The following is a 21,957-nucleotide window of genomic DNA, read 5'->3' on the forward strand; positions in this document are numbered from 1 at the left end:
TTTTCAGCCTACCTTAAAATGCAAAGTGACTACAGGTTAAGCAAACCTATATTTGTAAAATGCGTTTCTAGGAATATTCAGGAGCAAAATCCTACATGTATAATGATTTGAAGGGTGAAAATAGCACTTGCGAAGCACTGAGATAGTGGAAAAGGGCTTGACAGTACAATGCATCTCCTGGTACAATTTTGGGGCTGATTTTCTAAGGAATGGGATGGTTCTACAGTTTGAACTGGATTTTAAAAACGGACATCTTAAAGAGTTAATTTCCTCAGTGGATGGCACAGCAGGGGAGAGGTAGCAGCTGCAGATCGGTCAGCTGTTATATGCTGGTGGCCAACTGGCATGTACTCGAACTGCTGCTATCTCTTGCTGGTCATGTGCTGTCAGGGCACGTGTAGAGGCTTGTCGGAGTTACTGCAGTCCGGATAGAAAAGGGATAAAGGTGAAAGAAGATCCAAATCCATAGGAATTCAGGCTCTGCTAGTTGCTCTGCAAGTCATGTAACTTTTTTAAAGGTATGCCACTTACACTGGCATGTGCTATTCCAAGCACATGGGTTTATTTTCATTGTACACATAAGAAATATTTTAAAACTTTCTTTCTCTCCTGAATAGAATACAGGCAGTGATTTGACAGCTGCATTAATTGTAGAGAATGATTCTACTTCTCCCTTCGCTGTTGTCCTCCCTTCCCCAGCAATCTTCCAGTAAAAATAAATGTCCCTCTTTCCACTAAACCCTGCTAGGACTGAATTTGATTTAAAATGTTTCCTTTTTTAATTAACTGTCATCTAGCACATGGAGAAGAAAAGTAATTTTCCCTCCTTCAAATTTTGCCGTCCCGCTTTGCTTTTTTTTTTTTCTTTAGCTTCTTTTTTCCTGCTTACATGTAATTTTAATAGTTTACGAGTGTCCACACTGAAAGCGCTGCTTTCAAGGTTTATTTAGCTCTGGATCCAAATGCTGCTTCTAAAGCCAAACATGGGCCTTGGCTCGGCAAAGTATTTGAGGCATCTGTCTAGTATTACTGTGGGAATATTTCCACACCAGTGAAATCAGTGGTTCAGTTCATTCATTGGAGAAACTTCAGGAATCGGGCAGCAAATCCCAGTCTAGCAGTGAGACAGATAGACACGAATCAAAACACCTGGAGAAGCTTATTTACTTTAGCAGAGTGCCATACAAATATAGAGGGTCTGTTTGTATTCCTTATTGCGAGATCAAAGCCTGAGTGACTTGGATCCATCTCTGGCATGTGAGTGTGTTTTAATTTATATGAGAACTCTAAGAAATGGTGGAACAGGAATGTCAGAAAAGACAGTAATTAGACAAAACATATCATTTGTGAGTTGTATAAACACATATAACATATTCAGGCAATAACCTATGCATTGTCTCCAAAAGACCTTTGGTTTATTAACATCTTTAAAGGGTGTCCAGGGCAGAAAGTTAAATTTTATGTGATAACTGAGCAGTATCTGTGCTGAGACAGAAGCCTGTCACATTCTGATTTCTCTTGCCTCCTTCCTTTTCAGTATGCCATGTTCTTGTCCCTGGTGTTCCTGGCTGAGCTAGTGGCTGGCATTTCAGGGTTTGTGTTTCGCCACGAGGTAGGTGGAAATGTGCTGAGTTTGCATATGGCAGTGCCTCCCCGGGCACTGAGTTCTCTGGAGTGTGAAGAATGAGCTGCTGAGCTCGGCGGCTCCATACGCATCTCCTGGGATGTGGCTGACGTGCAACAATAACATGTGCGGCTCTTAAAAACTGATGCAATTCCAAATGAAGGGATTTAGCCAAAGCTCTTGGCCTCAGCTGACTGATAATTTACTCTGGAGCTATCGGGTTTTGTGTGTCCATCATGTAAGATCTTCTTTACTCTTTTACCATGTGCTGAAGGCTGCAAAATAGATTAAATACTTGTCTTAAACACAGCTTCTTCAGCCAGGCCAATGTTGTTTATGAAAGGCAGAGAGCACTTCTGCATCAGACCAGACTCAATGTTTTGTAGATCTTTTTATTTTTTGGGGGGGGGAGGGAGTGGGATGGGATTTTGTTTCTATCCTGAGAACAAGGAGAGATTAGAAATAGGGTGAGGTAGGAAACTGGGACAGAAAGAAGCTTTAAAAAAGGATGATGGTCTAGATTTGTAGTAGCACTTCTGCTTTATCCACTGTAATCAGGTCTATCTCTGGCTTTAAGTCCACGGACCTACATGCCATTAGTGCTGAACCAGGGCAACCCCACAGACCCTTCTTGTCTCTTCTCTTTGTATTAAGTGTTTTTCTAGTCTCCTCTTTTGAGATGAGATTTTCCTTGCTATAGGCTTTTCTGGTGTCTACCCTTGCAAATGGTGGATGGTTTTTAATTTTGATCCTGAAACACCTGCCCATCTGCTGAGGATTGCCATTTCATCTGGCCTGACCTGCCAGCATCAGGCTGCTGCTCCCTTTTGGGGGAGACAGTCTCTTGTGCAGGCCACAGCCTTGTGGGTTGCCCAGATCATCTGCTACCCAATCCCTTTACCACCCAGTCAAAGTGCCTTTCCCAGTGATGTGCCCAACCTTCTCCAGCTAAGAGACCTCTTGTTCGTTACTCAAACATCTTCAGTGCTGGGGATGAGGGCTGCCACCTGGTCAGGGGATTCAGGTCTGCTTTTGATGCCACTTCTGTCACCAAGGAGTTTGCTTAAGCTCCGGCTCCCATCAGGCATCCGTGAGCAGAGAGAAGCACGCAGCCTCCTTCAGAATTAGTGCTGGAACAAAGTGTTTGGGGAAGAAGCATCAAAGGATATCTTTCTAACAGGTTAAGTCATATTCTGTTTTTTTAAAGCGTAGCAGTTTGCTGGGGTAGTTTTCTTTCTACATCTGATAGACCCCACTTGAAAACAAGCGTGAGTGACTCCTGACAGTTACGAGTGAGTTCTGCCAGCTCTGAAAACACAGTAAAAACAAGTGGGAAGGGCTAGTTCAGATGCCTTGTTAGGTTTGGAAATGCATTTGCTTCCTGCAAAAACTTCTTTGGTTGTTATGCTTTCCGTTGCTCATGTGGGCTGTTTTTTTCCTTGCCTTCACAGATCAAGGATACTTTCCTTAGGACATACACTGAAGCAATCCAGAATTACAACAAGAACGATGAGCGGAGCCATGCAGTGGATAACGTACAGGAAAGTGTAAGTCTGAAATTGGATATTAAAAATTAACAAATAAGGAGAGACAAAGCATACATTCAGATTTGATCGTGGAACATGAAGTGTGGATGGCTCAATCTGCAAGCTGTATATTGCAAGCAAAATTAGAGGCTGGCAAAACTGATCTAAAGAAAAAAGTATTTCAGCTGATATGCTTGTCCAAGATGCCTAAGCTTAGATACCTCCAGGGATGGAGTTTAATGAACAAGCTATCCAATAAAGACAGGGCCTGTCCCTCTTACTTGTTGTTGGTCCCAGATCTTGAATTAGGTTTAGGAGCCAGTTTCATCCCTTAAGAACACCTTGTTCTTAGGCAGTGAATGCTGTACTCTGGCCATGCCGGAGGGATGGATTAGGTGCTCAGTGGAAGGGCTTTTCTGACCTGCAGGGTGTGGTGGCAGGGCAATGGGAGGTTGCCTTGCCTTCCAGTGGGGCACAGGGCACCAGCAAATGCCACAGCATGGCCAAAATAGCCACAGGTGACAAGCACAAGGGACCAAGTCCACCGACTACAACAAAGCGATAACATTCATATTTAACTTCCCCCAGGAAGCTATACCATAGCAAGAAGCTATCCTCATAGCTCACAGTGCATTCTGTGAGCCAGTTTGTTTTTCATATAATTGTAACTTGCTGAACAGCTGAAATTTTAATGTAATTGTATTGATGACTTCTAGATCTTCGTTAGAAATTACAACTGTTATGTAGGGCCCCTCAGCGTGTTTGAATCTCTGCCTCCAACCTGGCTTCTCCGGGTTAGCGGATTACTGAGCTGACCTAAACTGAGTATATTCTGCCATCAAATTCTGTGTTTGCCTAATGTTCACCATTAGTTTGAATTTCTGATTCCTAGGAGTTGCTGAACTAAATAGTTTTGAGTAACTGTCCAGTGTTTCTGTCACAGCAAAATGTTCATTTAACCTGCAGCTCTGTCTTTACAGGAACTGCGTTTATAAGCCCTTTTCATGCAGAGAATTCAGCCCGTACTCCATATCTTTGAGTCTTCTTCTAGCTTAGCATCTAGAGCAGAATGTCCTTCCAAACTGAAACTTCCTTTCAGCTGATTTCGTAGACACACTCTATGAACATATGGTCTCCTTCTATTCGTGGCTTAGTGAATTTTCCTAGAAATTATTTTGGTGAGTTAGAGGGGCTTGCTTAACCTTAGCAATTTGTACTAGTTTGACCCTGTATGTAAATCTATGTAATGCTTTGGGGGTTTTAAGCCATTTTTTTTGACCATATTGTGAGGCTCTGTCTTGAATTTCCAGGATCATCTTTAATCGAATAAATAAATAAGCAAAGGAAACAAACAAATGAAAAACCCCAACAGACCTTCAACTGAAAAAGATGGCTTTATGGCTTGACCTTTGTCAAATGCTACAAGTAATCACTCTGCTCATAAAATACCTTTTTCTTAGTAGGTCATCTGCTCCCATCTTCTGTAAATGACATTCCAGATACTTTTGTGATAAATGGGGCAAGGGGTGGTAACTACTTTTGAAAGCTGGAGATAATCTGCCTTTATTTTGATCATGAGTTTATTAAGTGGGCAGTGATGATCCTGTACTAGTTTTAATTCTGGTTCATTTGTTTGTTTTAAATCTGCCTCTTGTTCCTCGTAGCTGAGTTGCTGCGGCATTCAGAGCTACACCAATTGGAGCACCAGCCCTTACTTCTTCAAACACGGCATCCCTACGAGCTGTTGCATGAACTCCAGTGACTGTAATACTCAGGATCTGCGCAACATGACCGTGGCTGCCACTAAAGTAAACCAGAAGGTACCAATAACGTTGTGCCAGAGGCAGTTGTTACGAAACCATCCAGTACCTCAGTGGACCGTATGAAGCAATTGCATTTTGTTTCAAATGGCTGGTTGATAACGTGTGTATTGGGCTGCGGTGATGGTAAGGGTGAGCTTTGCCCCTCTGCCTACTTTCAAATTCTTTAAGCTGGCCTTTCTCAAATGAACAGGTATAGCGACATTTCTGATGAGGAGGGGATTTGTTCCCCTTGCTCACAGCAGAGGCAGAAGTACGGCACTACACACACAGGCAGCGCTGGCACAAGTGGCACGCGTGCTTGACTCCCCTTGAGGGTTAGGTCAGCCAGCACTTCTCTGCTTCTCCGCTTCTCCGCTCGCTCCTGCTGAATGCGGTGACGTTTTGTTGAGGACGAGGATTTAGCTAGGTGCAGGGAGGCATATTCTTGCTTATGTTTGTACAGTAATTTCAGTGCCGGAGCCTAACTGTCATCCCAAACAGAGAAAACATGGATGATGGACAATAAATGTTGTGCTTCGCTGGTACGTTTACAGTGACTCTTAAGATCTTCAAACATGTGCTGCTGCAAGGACAGTGCAGACAAAGTGACCCCTCTCCTGGGGTCACCTGAAGGAGCAGGTTGGGAAAAGGTTGGGAAAACAGGAAGAAAAGGAATAATTGGAGAATAAAAACACAGAAAACACAAAGAAAGGGAGGCATAAAGAGAAAATAATGCAGCATTTATAGCAGACACTGCAGTGCAGAAATACAACTTAAGTTATTGCTTTAAGTGCTGGTGCATCATCAGTTCTTTCTTTCTCACTTGAGATTAGCAAGAGAGGCAACAGGCAGTTTGTTGGAATGATCACAAATCACCAAGCTAAGTTGCAGCATAGTTAGTCAGACTTAAAGATTATTTTCTTTTCTGTTTTTGTTTTCAGAGTTTAATTTAAAAAAATAAATGAGAGTCCTGAGTAGATAGCAGGGGAAATATGGAAATGCCTCTCTGTCTTGTTTCTGTCTTTTTCATCTCAGTCACCTGTGAATCAGGAGGTTGGAGTGGTGGCTGAGCACAGCCTGAAACATCTTTCTTTATAAACCAGTCAAGTGGACAACATTTTCTAGCATGTATTAAAGAAAAAAAAAGATACTAGAGGATTATTTTCCACTAAGCCTTTTTTTTCTGTAATAGTTTAATGACAGCCACTCGTTGCAGACATCTGTAGAACATTAGTGACGTCCATCTGTTACGAAACTCGGTCGCCACCAGTGAGGTAATCTTGCTGGGTTGCTGGGTTGCGTGAGTGTGAAGGATGAGCCGCTCCATTCAGTTGCACTTTGTGAACTTGTAGTAACTTTCTGGTTTTGTAGAATTGGAAAGAAGGTGAGAGGCAGGACGGGGTGGATGTAGGGGCTGTGCAGTACAGCCAGCATCCCCTGCAGACAGAGTGCCTCCTGGGCAGCCCATCCTGAGCCCCTGCTTCTCCCCACCTTACCAGCAGCAGAGCTGTCTGGTGTGACTGGTACTCTACCAGCAGGTCCCACCTTTTCAGTTCGGGGTGGTCACGCTCTCTGAACCTTTCCTGGCTGCGTAACTGAGCAGGTGCCATTTACATTCCCAGCACCGATCTGGTGTTTCCCCAAAGTGCCAGCCTTGCTGTGCATGCTTGGCATGCACACAGAAATCCCTGTCCACTTGCGAGTTCCTCTTGGCAAAGGAATGCCTGCAAAGCTGTAGGAAGCGGCTGAGGGATGAATGAGCTTGTGCTAGTCCAGGGCTAGTAACTCACTTCCAGCCGTGTTTGTTCCTAAGCATCTCTCCTGCAAATGCACAGTTTGCCTGACAAGTGAAATGCTGATTCCTCGGGAAGCAGTTGACTTAATTATTTGATTTGATTACCTAGGGGAAGTTTGAACGTCCTGTGACATCTGAAAACTTGTGTCCCATTTTCTGAGATAGCTACTTGTAATCAAAGGTTGTAAAGATTTCTGTTTGGCAGTTTTGAGATCATGGAGTTGTCCCAAACATTTGAGCGAGGTGGGATGTTTCTGAAAGGGCCATGGGAATAAAAAGCAAGCAGGAGGAAATGTTGTGTGGCCCTATGCTTTCACTTCAGATAGGAAGCAAACGTCATTGCCTCTGACCCCTGCCCCGTGCTCGTCTTGGAAATAGGCACTTTGCTCTGTGTGTGTTGGAGAAAAGGGAAAAAATACACACTGTCTGTGTTGTGGAAGACCCTTGTTACCATTCCTGTGGAGAAGTATATTTGGAATACTTCTTTTCAGTGGATCTTGCAAAACTATCAGTAAGACAAGTTCTCGATAAGCTCATCAAATTACTAGCAGTTTCTGAGGACTAATGATGAATTATCCAAAGAGGATTAAAATGATGACCTAATTGCAGGACTAAAAGACAACATTCCTGGATTTTCTTTGCCAGCTCTGCCACTAACTTGCTTAGTGACCTTGGGTAAATCATTTAGTCTCTCTGTCAGTTTCTTCATCTCAGATGGGACTAATACCTAACTTTGAAAGCTGTCATTAGGATTAGCTAATTAGTGTTCATATAGTGCTTTTAATCTTTAGAGCTCATTACCAACAAACCTCAAGAACTACTTCTCTCTAAAATCTTAATAAAGGAACAGATGCGCGGAGTCAAGAATGACCGGATACTTGCTAAATTGTCACTTCTGTCTTCTGAGTCACCGCCCAGATGTTCGCACACGGTGCTTCACGTACTTCTGTACTCTATATGCAACTCTTGGGTGCTGCTTGCACTCTCACTCCGTGCACAGTAAGGACTGAGCAATTAAGCTGTATTTATGCAATGTACTTCAGGAAACAGATTATTGTGATTGGGAAAACACAGCCTTCAAATGAGGAGAGCGATCAAAACTCTCTCACTTGCATGTTTTTTTAACGAGATCTTCTGTCTCCCTCAAATTACCATGGCTGTTAGATGTTGCGTCTCTTGAAGGCTGTTTTCAGAAGAGCTGGGAGAACATTAAGCTGTGTCAGACAGAATGAAAGCGCTGCTTGAGAAATCTAATCTCATTTCATAACATGTAAAACACACACAACTATAGTTGCTTGATGTGTTAAATAAGCAAGCTTGAATCTGACATACTGTACACTGTTGTAAGATGTAATTAAGGGTTAATATGTACACTTAAACATTTCAGAACTGAATTACAGCTGTGCTGGTCCACAGCTACTATTAGGTTTACCACTTCATTGCTCTCACGATTAAATAAAATGTCTTCTGATATTATAGAAGAGGTTAAAGAAATGATATGATTTAGTTCATGGATGGCCTGTCTCTAACGAAGGACATCCTTTCTTTCTAGCTGTTAGTGTTTACAAGCATCTAATCCTCTGAAGTCATGTAGAGAGTTCCTAAAGCGTTTGCAGAAGTGAGGGGGGTGTGGATGGAGGGGGAACACGGAGGCAAGTCTCTCTTATGGGACAGGAGCCCAAACTGGGAAAAGAACTCACTGTTATTTCTGTTTTTTCCAACTTCTGATAAGTGGATCAAGTTATAACCTGACAAATGCCTTCTGACTGGCTTTACACTGAGAGTGGTGTTGGTCATTTGACCACTGGCCATTGTTGGTCATTTGGCCATTTGACCTTGGCAAAAGGGGCCAAGAGGTGGCTTTGGATCGTGTGGGCGGATAGGTTAGTAATGAAAGAAAAAATAGACATTATCCTTTTTTTCTTCAAGTTTTGCGTCTCTTGATAAGACTCATTTACACCACACCGCTTTTTTGAGGGGCAGAGTAGGTGAAGGGAAAAAATTGGTGAAAATTATCATACTGAGGGGGACATCTTAAAAAGGCCTATCCAAGAGAAGGGCGGAAACATGTGTGAATCTTTTGGGCCCCAGTGTGGGACAGAGGGAGGAAGCAAGTCAGCTGATGGAGTCAGGGTCTGAGCTAGAGAGAGAAAATTGGGTTTGGGGAGCCGGACAGGGAATTTTATGTCCAAGAGCAAATGAACCAAGAAACTTCATACAAAACCCTTGATAACTTTGTTATATGGTTTAAAGTTATATACTACTCAGTACCTTGCCTGGTGTCCTTTGAAAGGAGAAAGCAAGCAGAAAGCCTCACTGGATGACTGAAGCAGGCTTTTATTAAATATCTGGAGTATTAGGAGATCAGCATCATTTATTCATTTTTGACACCTGTACTGTATTATAGCATTACCTTATATTGTTACTGGTTTGGCTTCAGGTCAAAGCTATATTAACGTTTTTTAAAACAACGCGAAGTGACTTTCTTTATTAAGACCTATAAAAAGGCATGCCACATCACATTTAGCTTTTAGAAGTACTGAAAGACATTTTTTTTCTAAAAAGAACCGGTTTTGCCACTGCTTTCCATCATTCACTCAGAATTGCTATTAAATAAAAAGGTGACATTGTTGGAAATTACAGAAAAAAACATTGTCTATCCCAAGTTCATTTTAAATGAGAAATTTGTATGTATGCATTTGTGGCAGGGAAGGTTGATACAAGGAATGATTATGTTTGTTTTCCAGGGCTGTTATGACTTGGTGACCAGTTTTATGGAGACAAATATGGGAATCATAGCTGGAGTGGCTTTTGGGATTGCGTTCTCACAGGTAAGTGCATAAGTGCTTCCCTCCCCCCACCTTTTTTCCCCTCTGTCTTTTTCTTTACCCAGACTTCAAGAAAGGAAGGATTATGGAAAGGGACTGAACTCAGCATGCTCATTAGTCCTGAGGTCATCTGTTCATTGATTTTCTTTTTTTCAACTTAAATGAAGTTTCTCCTTGGGAATATCAGTTACGGTTGAGCTAATGACTAGCTCAAGGAAAACAACTTGTCCCTCCACTGGGTCAAATAGAGGTTAACCCAATAAAACATTGGCTTAAATGGAGCATAAACAGCTAAGAAGACAAATAGCTTATCCATTGTTTGGATAGGCTTCTATCATCTAAGCGCTCTTATAGTTTCTTAAAGGAGTCTAGAATTCAAATAAGAGTGTACCTTCAGGCCTCCACATCCTGGACCTGGAGCCTGGAGGGGGTATCTAATTTTGGTGACCTATTCTATTTTATTTTATTTTCCTTTTATCACTGGACACTGAGCAGAGATCTCCCAAAATCAGATTATTAAACCAACTCCTTGCCTGCACCAAAAGGAGTTTGGCATGGGAGGGACAAGAGAAGAGCTAAGAAGGTGTTTGGTGCTCCCTGATTTTCAAACTGCCTTTACCTAGACAGGAGTTGGGGAAACTAAAGGTCTGGTCAGAATCTTGTGGTCAAGAAGGAGCAGGAAAACACCTGCATATTTCAACAAGATGCTCCTTTATACTAGTCATTTCATGTGTGATGGCAAGGACTCTCCTGGAAAGGTGCAAAAAATGAGAGAGAGGAAAACACGGGTAATGAAAAAGTGCTTGCAGAATGGTTCAGCAAAAACACAGAGCGACATGTATGATGCCTGAACCACTTCTACCTGAGAGGCAATCTGCCTTCTCTCTGTGGACAGTACATAGTACAACTGCAAATGTTGTATTCTAAAACAATCGTGCAACTTTCATTTGCTTCATTCACACAATATCAAAAATCTGGGTCCTGAGGCAACACTGAAAATATTAATATATCTGTTGAATGACTTATGTTTTTCCAGTGCTTGAAAAAAATGAGGTGCTTGGAAAAATTGTTTGACAACTTCTTAAAACTCATGAATTCAGTTAGCAAGCTGTAGGTTTACACTGTGCTGCGCTACAAACAAATGATTTGCTAGTGCTGTTGCCAGTGGTGGGCAAGTGGATTAACGGGAGGGCTGTGGCTGCTGTCTTGCCCCTACTGCTGCATGTCGTCAGCCCATGATTGGCTGAGCCTCTCTGGGGTTTAATTTGCTCAGCAGTTACAATGCCTCCAGGTACTTCAGAGTAAATGACCCCAGGCCGCGTGTCCTCTCCATCAAGGTATGCACAACCTGAGAGAGCCCTAAAACCGTTCGGGCTCTGACCGGACGACTGCCCTGCCTTGAGCATATCTGGAAACTGATGCCTTGTAGCCTGGGCGTTAGATATGAGAAGCCCATGATTTGGCCTGTCAGCCTGTTTCATGTGGGTGTAAATGCTGGTTGATCTGCCAGCCACCCAGAGCATGGGTGTGGGTGTCAGGTCTTTGGGGTCCGGGAGTGGTGAAACCACCAGTCTGGAGCTGTTGGTGTGTGGAGGAGGGGGAGTTTTGTTGTGTGGTGGTTTTGGTTTTTTTTAATAGGCTATTTTAGTTCTTCTTGAGTGGTCACGGCTGTCTTGATACTGTTTTCCAACTCTCTTGATTATGACTTGATTACCGCTATAGGACTCTCAGCTCTTGTTTCAGTTCCGTTTCTAGACAGCCAGAAGGCTATAAAGCATCTTTTATAAAGCTCATGTAAAACTATAAAAAAAAAAATGGGATGAGTAGAATTCTACAATTCATACGCTGCTGGGGCAAATCCCTCGGTCAGGACCAATGCTGCCTGAAAGCCTTTAATCGGTGTATCGTACGTACGATAGGCAAAGCAGCATCTCATCTTGCCTCCAAGTTGTTTGCAGCTGGGAAGGGGGCTGTAGGAAGGGCGCAAGCTGGAATTGTTAGTATTTTGGCACGTGCCAGGATGTTTACTCTAGGTCATCGGTTGTTTGTGAGGTGGGCACAGGGGGAAGGCGGGTGGGCAGAGCGGGCAGAGCGTGGTCCCTGCAACGGGAGCCTTTTGGCACAAGGCGAGATTATCGTGACAGGCGGCACGCGGCACGCAGAAAAGGGGGGGAAGGCGCTTTGCCGCTGCGGCTCTGAGTGAAAAGCAAAGTATGTTTTGCTGTGGCGTTGGCAGCTCGCGCTGCCGGATGGCAGTGTGCGCCCTGCTGCCAGCTGGGGATGTCCCTCCCCTACCTAAGCGCAAGGCTCTGGCACTCCCAGTAGGTATCCAGCTGCTTGGGGTGCTTGCGAATGTGTAAAAAGGAGAAGAGAGGGGATGCAGGGGAGAAAAATGCGGCTCTCCTGGGGTGTGAAGAATAGAAGGCGGCCAGTTATAGTTGACTGCCTAATCTGTTTTGCTGGACCCAATTAGGGACGGCGTTTACAAATTGATTTCAGGTTAACCGTGGCTGGCAGTAATGCCAGGCAGTGCTCCAGCTGTAGGCGAGGTTTCGCTGTTCCTACTGAGAATAGGTTTAATCTAAATAAAAGACAAATTAGATCATGTTGCTCTTCTACAGTAAAGCATGCTCAAAGGCCTTTACTTCACATGATTTGTTAGGTGTTGACTAGCATGGGGAATGTGCTGATTCCCACAAATAGGGAAAGTTGATGTAATGGCATTGCACATCTTACAGGCCTGGCACAGACCTCCCAGTCAGAGTCAGAGTGTTAAAAAAAAAAGCTGTGTTGCTGACATTGTCTGCACTGCTCCTCGGGTTTGAAATAATAATAATAAAATACAATCTGATTGGTTTTGGAATCAGATGCCAGTGCTGACTTCCAGATGGAATAATTTGAGTTTAGCAGGTGCTCTTCAGAGCAGCAAAGTGATAGCTGCACTTTGACCAACAGAGAATAAAATTATGCAAGCAGCATAGATGATGAAGAGTTTTGCCTAGATAAAACTGCAGCACAGGCATTGGCTTCAGGGGCGCGAGAGGCAGAGTTTGGGGTGGGGAGGGAGTTACAGATTGTGGTTGCAGTAGAGTTCCTGAGTAGGGGAGTCTCAGTGCAGTGTTAAGGCCAAATTATTCCTTTTGTAATGAAGGACTGGAAGCCAGGCATGTTCCTGAGCATGCACGGTTCCCGTCATTTGAAGATACGTTCTCATGCGGCTACAGTCCCTCGCTACAGTGCAGCATCCACCTGCCCTCTTTATTCTTAAGGTTAATGTGAGTAGCTCTGCCCGACTGTGGACACAGTTCTGGTGCAGACACCATCCACCTTGTCTGCTGCAAGTCCTGCCTGAGTACAGAGAGGCTGACACTTGGCCCTAGCCCAGGATTACACCTCAGTCACGCCTTGCACCAGGGTTAGGGAGTGGGATCCGTATCGGGATCCAATATGTGACTTGAAACCTAATATAAGAATAGATTTTGTTGCTTCTAAATACTAATCACTGTGGATTCAGCATGGAGATAGGACCTGTGCCAGAGGCATATCACGGCACAGGAGGCTGACTCAGGTAAGCGATTTGTGACATGGAAAATTTGCTGTCTTCTAAAATAGAGGCAGGGAATCTGGATGCTTGGAGATTTGCATTTTGAGAATATGGCAAGGTAAATCATTCAACTAAACAATTATTCCTGATGGATAAAAAAATCCAGTTTTAGCTTACCTGATCCACTGATGAATTCCCAGTTAAACACATTTCTATTTATAGACGGTCTCTCAGAGAATGAGAAATGGTGAATGTACCAAAACCCAAAATAAAATGGAAATTCGAATTGCACTTCAGTTTCTTTTCGGTATAGTAAGATGTAATAAATATGTCATGCAGGACAGCTTCCAGTCAAGGTTAACTCCTGCAAAATAACTATATTAAAAAGCCAGTTATCATGTTTGTGATGGGAGATAAGATTGCTAGGAAGGTGCTGTGGACGGATTTCAGTGGTCAGATCCGAGATAACGCATGAGGTGACTGCTAGAAACCATGGAGAGATGAACAGCAGATGCACTGCTTTCTGCTCTCTGGAATGAGCTTTGGCCAACGGGATGGTAGTAAAGAAGACACACCTGAGGGATGTGGGTTTCCCAGTGCCCTAAGCCAAATAATTTGTCAGCATTTTCAAGTTTCCTGCAACAAGACCAGAGGTACCAAGACAAACTCTCAGTTAATAGTGCAGAGGACCAAGATAATCTTAGAAAAAAAGAGAAAGGGGAAAAGCGAGAGAGAATATTTACGTAGAACCAAGTCTGGAATCTTAGCACTCAAAAAAAAATGGGACTACTAAAAAAAAATTTAATAAGTGGATAAAAGTTGAGATGGGGCACTTGAGAGACAATGGGAGCAAAGGGAAATGAATGCAACTTGTAGCAGCCAGTTTCTTTGCGGGGATCCTTTTATACCGATTCCTCTGGTTTTTCAAAGGAGCTGCGGAGACCTGCTGCGCAGTAGGGTAAGGGGCTTCCTCCCCGTCTGAAGAGCAGAGGTTGCAAGTGATCAAGCAAATGCAGAGAGCAAAGGGGGATGAAGAGCGCTCCTTTGTGGTTTGCAGACTGGGAGCCTCTAACCTGATTCAAATGCAGAGGACTGTAGTTACGACTGTAATGAAAGAGCACCAGGAGGAAAATTCAGCAACTTAATACGGTATTGCCTCTTCTTGGCTCCAGGAGGGACAGTGCTCTTGTGGTTAAATGTGGAAGCCCGCACACCTTGGAAAATACATGTTTTTATATGTGTTCAAAGTACTTCTAAGATATTTATTATAGCTCTGCTACGTCCTGGTAATAGCTGGAAATGCTGTATAAAACGTGTTTGCAATGGCTTGATATGCATGCCATTATTTTTGAAATATGGAAGTTTAATATTATGGTACTATAACCACTTAAATGCATAAACCAGCATATGGTCAGAGCCAAGAATTAATAAGTGGGCCAAAGATCAGAAGGATACATTCACGTGTAACCTGCCTTTCATCTTACGAGTGACTTGAGTAAATCAAAACATTGTCACATGCCTGCAAATGCTACAAAGCTTAGACACGCTGATTATTAGCCTGTGTGAAACAGAAGAATCCCTAATTAAAGGTAGCTGGAGACCTCTGCTACAGCTGAAGGGGGAAAGAAAAGCCCATGGCTTCCTATTTGTAGGGGCTGCAGCATCTTCCCCCTTGTAAACCCAATAGGAGCAGCAGATTGTGGCCAGGAACGATGATGGCCATAATCTGGGTGCTTATATTGGGAAACAATAGGTATCTGATGGCACAGGCATTGAAAAATAAAGTAAACTTGAATGTACATACATTGTTGGCCATTGTAGGATGGGGAAGGAACTGATTTGGATCGGGGATGGAATTTTCCCAGTGAAAATAAATAGGATGGAATACACTGTGAAGTTCATCTTAATGAAAAATGCAGTAAGGCAGAGAAGTAACCTCTGAGACCGGCTGAGGAAGGTGAGAGAAGGCTGAAAGGTACCACAAACACAGAAAAGGGATAGTGAAGCGGGTGGGACGGGGCCACCCAGAGGATCTTACTCTGTTCTGCCTGCCAGAGCATGAAAGAATGCGTACCAGGGATGCACTATGGGAAATCTCATTCTCCAAAACTGAACTGAAGAAACATCGCCCAAGTAAGCAGCGGGAGTGTTAAATACTCTCTAGTAAACCCGCAGAATGTAGCGGGTTTTCAGCAGCACTTCCCAAATGACCAAATTGATAAAATCATCTTCCTGGTGACTGGAATATTTAAGCAAGGAAGTCCAAAACCTGGCCAGGATATGCTGGCATCCTCATTGTTGCCGGTCCGTGAACTCCTGGGTGAGTGTGTGAGCACTCCAGCTACCAAATAAGTTTCCTGCTGGAACACTCATCTAGAGAAGTTTAGTAGAAAAGGCAACCGGATGCCTAAATTGTCTTCTTGGTATCAAGTGAGATTTTCCAAAGCTGAGGAGGGTTTTCAGCACCCACGTTTCTTTTGGCAACTGTAAAAATAAAGCCCCCAAAACCTAGTAGCTTAGGTTTTTATTGGAGGCTGGTCAGGAGGAGGTGTTATCTGTGCCCCACATCTGGTTGTAACCAAGGCAGTGTCATCCTCGGCATTTGATGCCAAAGTTGGGGGTTGCGGGTAGGAAACGGTGGGGATTCACACTGCTTTTAAAGATGACTCCAAGCCCTTTTGAAATGCCCAGAGCAGTCCTGGTGGACACTGAAACAGGAGTGGCAGTGGCAAATTTGTGGCAAATTAAGTGTGTCCTGACCAGAAACTTGGCATCTCAGGGGCAGAAAACAGTTTATCCGGATTTGAGGTACCCTGGCTTGGTCTTGCTCTGGGCTGATGCCAGGCCAAATGAAGCAATTGGCTGGTAGAGAAGATGTATATTTCGATGATGATAGCTTGAACAGGGAGGACTGATGGTCTAGGGGAAAGGACATGCAATCCCAAGCGTGAAATAGGAGATGGTTTGGATGAGCGGCCATCCAGGCGTTATCTAAACGTGCTCCACGGGGTCCGAGGGAGCTCTGCCGCTGCCAAAAGGTTGTGATCCCCCTCCTTAACCACCGCTCCCTTCCGATGCGCAGAAGGAGACGGGCAGAGGTGGTGCCCCGCTGGAGCTGGAGCAGCTGTGACAGCCCTTGCTCGGAGCCAGGTCCAGGGAAGGCTGGTCCGTCTGCAGGGATGGCCCGCTCGCCTCACCCCCGTAGCCGGGCATGAGCTGTAACAATCTGGATATGCTCATGGGTTAATTAATTGACCAATCCAAATGAGAAAAGCGAGGTTGAATTATTTATAGTATATTAATGCCATTGGCGTATGCAGGAAACGTGAACAAACTGCAATAGGCAAAACGTTGAAATGACTGAGTGCTTATTGACGAGTGGAAGCCAGGGATGTGTTTTCGATAATCTGAGTGACAGCCAAGGGAATAGTGAAATACTTTCTTTTTTTTTTATTATTTTATTTATTTCCAGATTTATAACGCACATTTCTCCGGTGCTGCCTCATTTGTAAAGAAAGCATAACGACTCTGGGGCATTGGGGAGCTTTTCCCCAGCACGCCGTTAGCAAAGTTAAGGGGGCTGCCAGCTCCCGGTGGTGGTGGGTGGTGGGGAGGGACCCCCCCACCAGTTTACCCATCTACCTCTGACTCGGCCAGGCAATGACAACGGGTTTGCAAAGTAATAAAAAGGCATGCTGGCTATCAAATAAATACGCTCTGATAACAATCAAGAGGAAGATCTGACAAAGAAAGACAGGAGATTTTAATCATGTTTTTCTGATTAGAGTGGTCCTTAAAATAGGGCATAGATGTTGTGTATAATAAAGCCAGAACATGAAATCTTTGTTCACCATGGCCTCTCCTTTGCTCAGAGTTCATTTAATTTAACTTTACTTCTATTCCACCTCTATTCTTGTCCGGAACAGTTGATCGGGATGCTGCTGGCCTGCTGTCTGTCCCGGTTTATTACTGCTAACCAGTACGAGATGGTGTAACAAGGTGAGCTTTGAGCTTTCCCCACTTTCTATGCGGTGTGCTATATACAGAATCACGCAGAATCACACAGAATGGTTCAGGTTGGAAGGGACCTTAAAGACCATCTAGTTCCAACCCCCCTGCCCTGGTCAGGGACACCTCCCACTAGACCAGGCTGCTCAAAGCCCCATCCAGCCTGGCCTTGAACACTTCCAGGGATGGGGCAGCCACAGCCTCCCTGGGCAGCCTGTTCCAGTGCCTCACCACCCTCACAGGAAAGAATTTCTTCCTGATATCCAATCTAAATCTCCCCTCCTTCAGTTTGAAGTCGTTACCCCTGTCCTATCGCTCCATTCCCTGATAAAGAGTCCCTCCCCATCCTTCCTGTAGGCCCCCTTCAGGTACTGGAAGGCTGCTATAAGGTCTCCCCGGAGCCTTCTCTTCTCCAGGCTGAACAACCAAATATTGTCGCGGCCATGCTACTTCTGCTGAAGATAGCAGGCAAGTTTTAGGTGCTCAGCGTGTTCATCGAGAATTAAGTCTTCCCACGGGATTCACTGCTTGGGGAGTTTTATCCCAATATTCTGCCTGGTGGTAAAAAAAAAGGGGGGTGGGTAGGAATATACTGTTAAATGTTTTGTCATTTCGACTTTCTTCTTGAAAAGGCAGGGCAGAATATCCACCACCAACACTGTTAGCAACCAAAGCAACCCACTTCTTTTCTCGTATCCTCCCCGACCCAGTCTTTCAGGAACGCGAAGTCCAGAGCCTGTCACAAGATCAGGAGCTGCGGAATTGGAGGAAGACTGCAACGAATGTCATAGCACACACTGTCTCTCGCACGCACGCACGCACACCCAACACCCCCCCCCCACAAGCAAGCCCGTGCGCGCGCACACTCGCACCCCACCTCCCGAACTCTGTCCCATGCGTAGTGTTACCATTCTGTGAAGTACCGCGGTGCCACCGAGAGCAGCCGGGTCCCCTCCGTCGCCGGACCCAGACCCCCCACTCCCGTCCCCGCGGCTCGGCGTAGGACGGCACCGTCTGTATGTTCTTGGTCACACAGTAGTTGCATCGTAAGTTAACAAAGGTAATTCATTAACAGCATTGATCGGGCTGTGCATGTAGTGACTGGAGGGCGTAATTAGCCTTTCACCATGGTTAATAAGTGTTGCACACGTTCATATAAACCGGTATATGAAATATATATTCTGTTGGTTTTATCTTAATTTCTTGTTTTGTTTATTGCTTTACTAAGGTTTTCATCCTTTCCCCCTTCCCTGCGCCTGCCCCCTTCCTTCCCCAAAGACAAAGGAATCAGTAACATAACATAAAGATACTTGAAAACGATGTTAAAATGTTGTGCTTGAAGGGAACCGTTATTTCCTGATGTTCTTCTACATCTTTGATTCTTACTCAGTGTTGTATGCCTAGTGCGTATCCCGGTAGGCTTTGTCTAGTGCATTTTGCCTCTGAACCTGATCCTGTGTAATACTGTTATTAAGCTGTGTTGTTGCTTACTGTGAAGGCAGGAATTTTGCTTCCTTTATTTTTATTAGGTAGTTATGAACTAATTGAACTGTGCTGTACTGCGGCCTTCATACTTTTTTCCTGTTCTTTCTTTTTTTCTTTTTTTGTTTTGCATTGAGGTTGCAGCCACCAAATACATTGTTGAATCAAATCGAAATAAAAACACAAACACACACACACACGAAAAAAAAAATCACAAAAAAAACAGGCATATGAAATATTTTTGGGGGAAAGCAAAACTTTAAAACCTTTTTAAAAAAATAGGACTTTTTTAATAATGCCTCTGTCTAGCATGCCAACGAGAATGCATTGATATTGTGAGTATTTGTGATATACGTATTAATAAATGGAACCATTACAGATTTCTAGGCGCTTCCTTTTCGTTTTTCAGTCGTAACAAAACTCTTTCGAGGGGGGAAGTGAACGTGAAACATAAGTGCACAGCTTGGAGTGACGTGTCTTTATGCATATTTTAGCAACTAACTTGCTGGTGACAGAAAAATGTTACTACCCTGGGAAAAAAAAGAGAAAGAGCTGGAATTGTTTCAAAACTCCTAGAAAAACCTTCCACAGCTGGTTTCACCATGTGACAAACACATACCCTCTGTTTTGCCATTTTTCTGCTCGTGACTGATAACGATCTGCAGCGTTTAATGACCCCATCCTTAGTGCTGCGCGTGGTTTTGGCCTTAGGCATTTCCCTCTGATTTTGGTGAGGGTGGTGAGAAGAGGGATTTGGGGTTGAGGGGGGTGGCTAATAGCCATCTTTGCTGCGTTCGTGGAAAGGCAGGCACTTATCTCGTTCTCATTTGCGTACGTGAAGTGTTGAAGATGTGATGGGAAAGCCCATGAAAGTTTAAACCTGGAAGTTTTGGGCCGAGCCCTTAACAATGGCAACGTGGACAGAGAAGACGACTCGAGGAGAGAAGCCCTGCAGCCTTCCAGCTGTGGAGGAGCTGCGCAGCACCTGTGCCTGCGCAGCACTGTGGGTACAGTGTCCCAGCCTGTCCTCTGTCCGTCTGTCCATCCGTCACCACCTGGTTATTGCGACCCTCCAGCCGGGGGGAGATGGCCTCCAGCATCAGCTCCTGATGAACCTTTGGGTGGTGCTGGCGCGGTCGGTGCGCTCTCACCCACAACTATAAAAGGGCTCGCAGCCACACGGGCAAAAACCTGTCGGCATATGGCGAGGCAGCAGGTTTTAAAACACCCGTTGGCATCTTTGGCTTTGTTCGGAGACCGCTTACCCAGAGCAGGGAGGGGTGGCACCCTGGCTGCTTTGCCAGGGGGATGGGAAATCAGTACTTTGTATTGCTCTTGAAACGCAGGTAATGGTTTTTATGGATTTGATCCGCTGCCAAAATGAAAAGCTGCGATTTGCTGCTCAGTCTCTGCTTCTCTATTTGATTACAGCTCAGGGCTTCGCATTTGGCTTCTGTCACGATTTGCATTTTTCAACCCGGCTCTAAAATGCACAACCCCACTGTACGCGGTCTTTGGCAGGTTGCGTTCCCGTGGTGCCCAGGAGCCGAAGCTCTGGCTGTGCTGAGAGCCGGGCGTACTGCGACACGGTTCCACAGGCCTGCTTTCTTACAGGGAAACATGAGCAACTCGTATTTCCCTCATCACTTGCGTTTTCCCTGTTACCAGTTGTTGGTAATGGGGACGAAAAGGCTTAGTATTTCTGTGCGAGAGGGACATTAAGGTGTTGGGGAGCGCCAAGTGCGTTTTGTGGCAAGATGCTGTTACGGCTGGGGATGTACTGACTTCCAGCTGAAGACCTGTCTTCCCAAGGTGTTCTGTGTCTAAGACGTTCCCCTGCCACTGTAAAAGAACAGCACGTAGTGAAGTTTGTAGCACTTGTTCTGTGGAAGTCCTTTTACTGAGTTTATTTTTCCCTACCAAGCAAGTGACTTCACCTCAGAGCAACTAAAGTACTCCCAAAGGCACGTCATCCGTCTCCCTCCCCTTCCCCCTTCTTCTTCCCCCCGTAGCCTGTCCTTGGGATTCAAAACTAATCTGAAATAGAGATTTGTAAATAAGAAAAGAGGAAGCTGGTGCACTAATTTAAATCTGCCCTCAATAAAACGCCTACCGCGAGGGAGCGGGACATCTTTAAATGCAGAGGACACCGGTACAGGCCCTGCATAAAGGCTGGGCAGTTTGCATGTACTTTGGTGGGGACAAAGCCGCTCGGCATGGGTCACAATGCTCACGTTGCAGTCCCTTCCGAGGGCTGAAAAACAGTAGCAGCCGCTCGCCCGGTTGCTGGGGCTACGGGATGCTGGAGCGATGCCCTTCTCCCGCAGGCGCAGGAAGCTGGCGATATTTCTCCACACCAGAAAGAACTGGCCCACCACCAGCCGCCCCGGTTTCCCTCCCCTATTCATCCCCGGGCAGGTCTCCCCTGCCCCACGGAGAGGAGGGAGGTGAGGGCGCAGATGCCACCTCCTCCCTCAGGAGCCACCAGCCACCTTCCGGAGTGGAAAAGCACCGAGCCTCTCCTCGGTTTTTCCTCGGTTTTCTTTCCTTTCCTTTTTTTTTTTTTTTTTTTTTTCCCCTGAAAGAAGGAGTTGTTTGCGCCAAGGGCTGTTTCCTTTGAAGATGCTGATGTTGGGTGACAGGTCAGCAGGCCCCCAGACTGCTCCAGCTTTCCCATCCCCATTCAGTAGAGCTTGTGCTCAGCTTTAAGGCCTAAGCGTTAAATTAAATCCATTCAGCGAAGCCCTTCGGTGCGTGCTCAATTGTTTCCCTCAGCCCAGCAGCACTCCTGCTTCTGTGGGGTAGGGGTGTTAATTGGTCTCTTGACAGCTCCCCTGGAGAGGACCAGGCTGGTGAAGGACCTGCCGAGGGCTTCCCCGGGGAGATCCCCCTGGCTCGGGCTGCAGCGGGGAGGGTGGCACTCAGCTGGCACCATGGCATCCCCTGCCCTGGGCGCAACATCCCCACACTTCCCTGCCTCCCTCCTGGGGGGAGAAGCGAGGCAGTGGAGAGGAAACAAAGCCAGAGCTGCCAAGGATGGGTTAATGTCATCTGGGCACAGATGTGGCGGGATTTTGCCTCCAGAGGTGAAGCTGCCATGGGGTACCAGGGGAGGGCTTTGCGTCCTCCATGGCTGAGGTCCACCCTCTGGCACGAACGGAATCAGGGGTGGAGGGGGCCAGTTCCGTCCACGCTGGGCTCTGGCTGCCTGATCGCTCCCCGAGCAAATTGCGTTCACTGCCATCACCCACCCCAGCTGGGAAAAAGAAGGGTGGGCAGGTTTGGGAGTCAATTCGGGTGATGGGGTGACTGGATGAGTCCCAGGAGGGGCGGGAGGAACGGGGCATG

The 21,957-nt window shown here is 45.4% G+C and overlaps 1 protein-coding gene across 1 annotated transcript in view; it reads left to right on the forward strand.

Moving 5' to 3' along the window:
* TSPAN7 (tetraspanin 7) overlaps positions 1-18,993 on the forward strand; it is a 103,287-nt gene extending 84,294 nt beyond the window's left edge. Inside the window, exons 3-8 of the mRNA XM_063343846.1 lie at positions 1,538-1,612; positions 3,076-3,171; positions 4,815-4,970; positions 9,495-9,578; positions 17,046-17,118; positions 17,838-18,993. Of these exons, the coding sequence (XP_063199916.1) occupies positions 1,538-1,612; positions 3,076-3,171; positions 4,815-4,970; positions 9,495-9,578; positions 17,046-17,114 (480 nt within the window). The 3' untranslated portion in view covers positions 17,115-17,118; positions 17,838-18,993. The remainder of the gene's footprint in view (positions 1-1,537; positions 1,613-3,075; positions 3,172-4,814; positions 4,971-9,494; positions 9,579-17,045; positions 17,119-17,837) is intronic.
* Positions 18,994-21,957: the final 2,964 nt, after the last annotated feature.

This window comes from Chroicocephalus ridibundus, chromosome 1, assembly GCF_963924245.1.
Source record: "Chroicocephalus ridibundus chromosome 1, bChrRid1.1, whole genome shotgun sequence".
NCBI classification, from domain to species: Eukaryota; Metazoa; Chordata; class Aves; order Charadriiformes; family Laridae; genus Chroicocephalus; species Chroicocephalus ridibundus.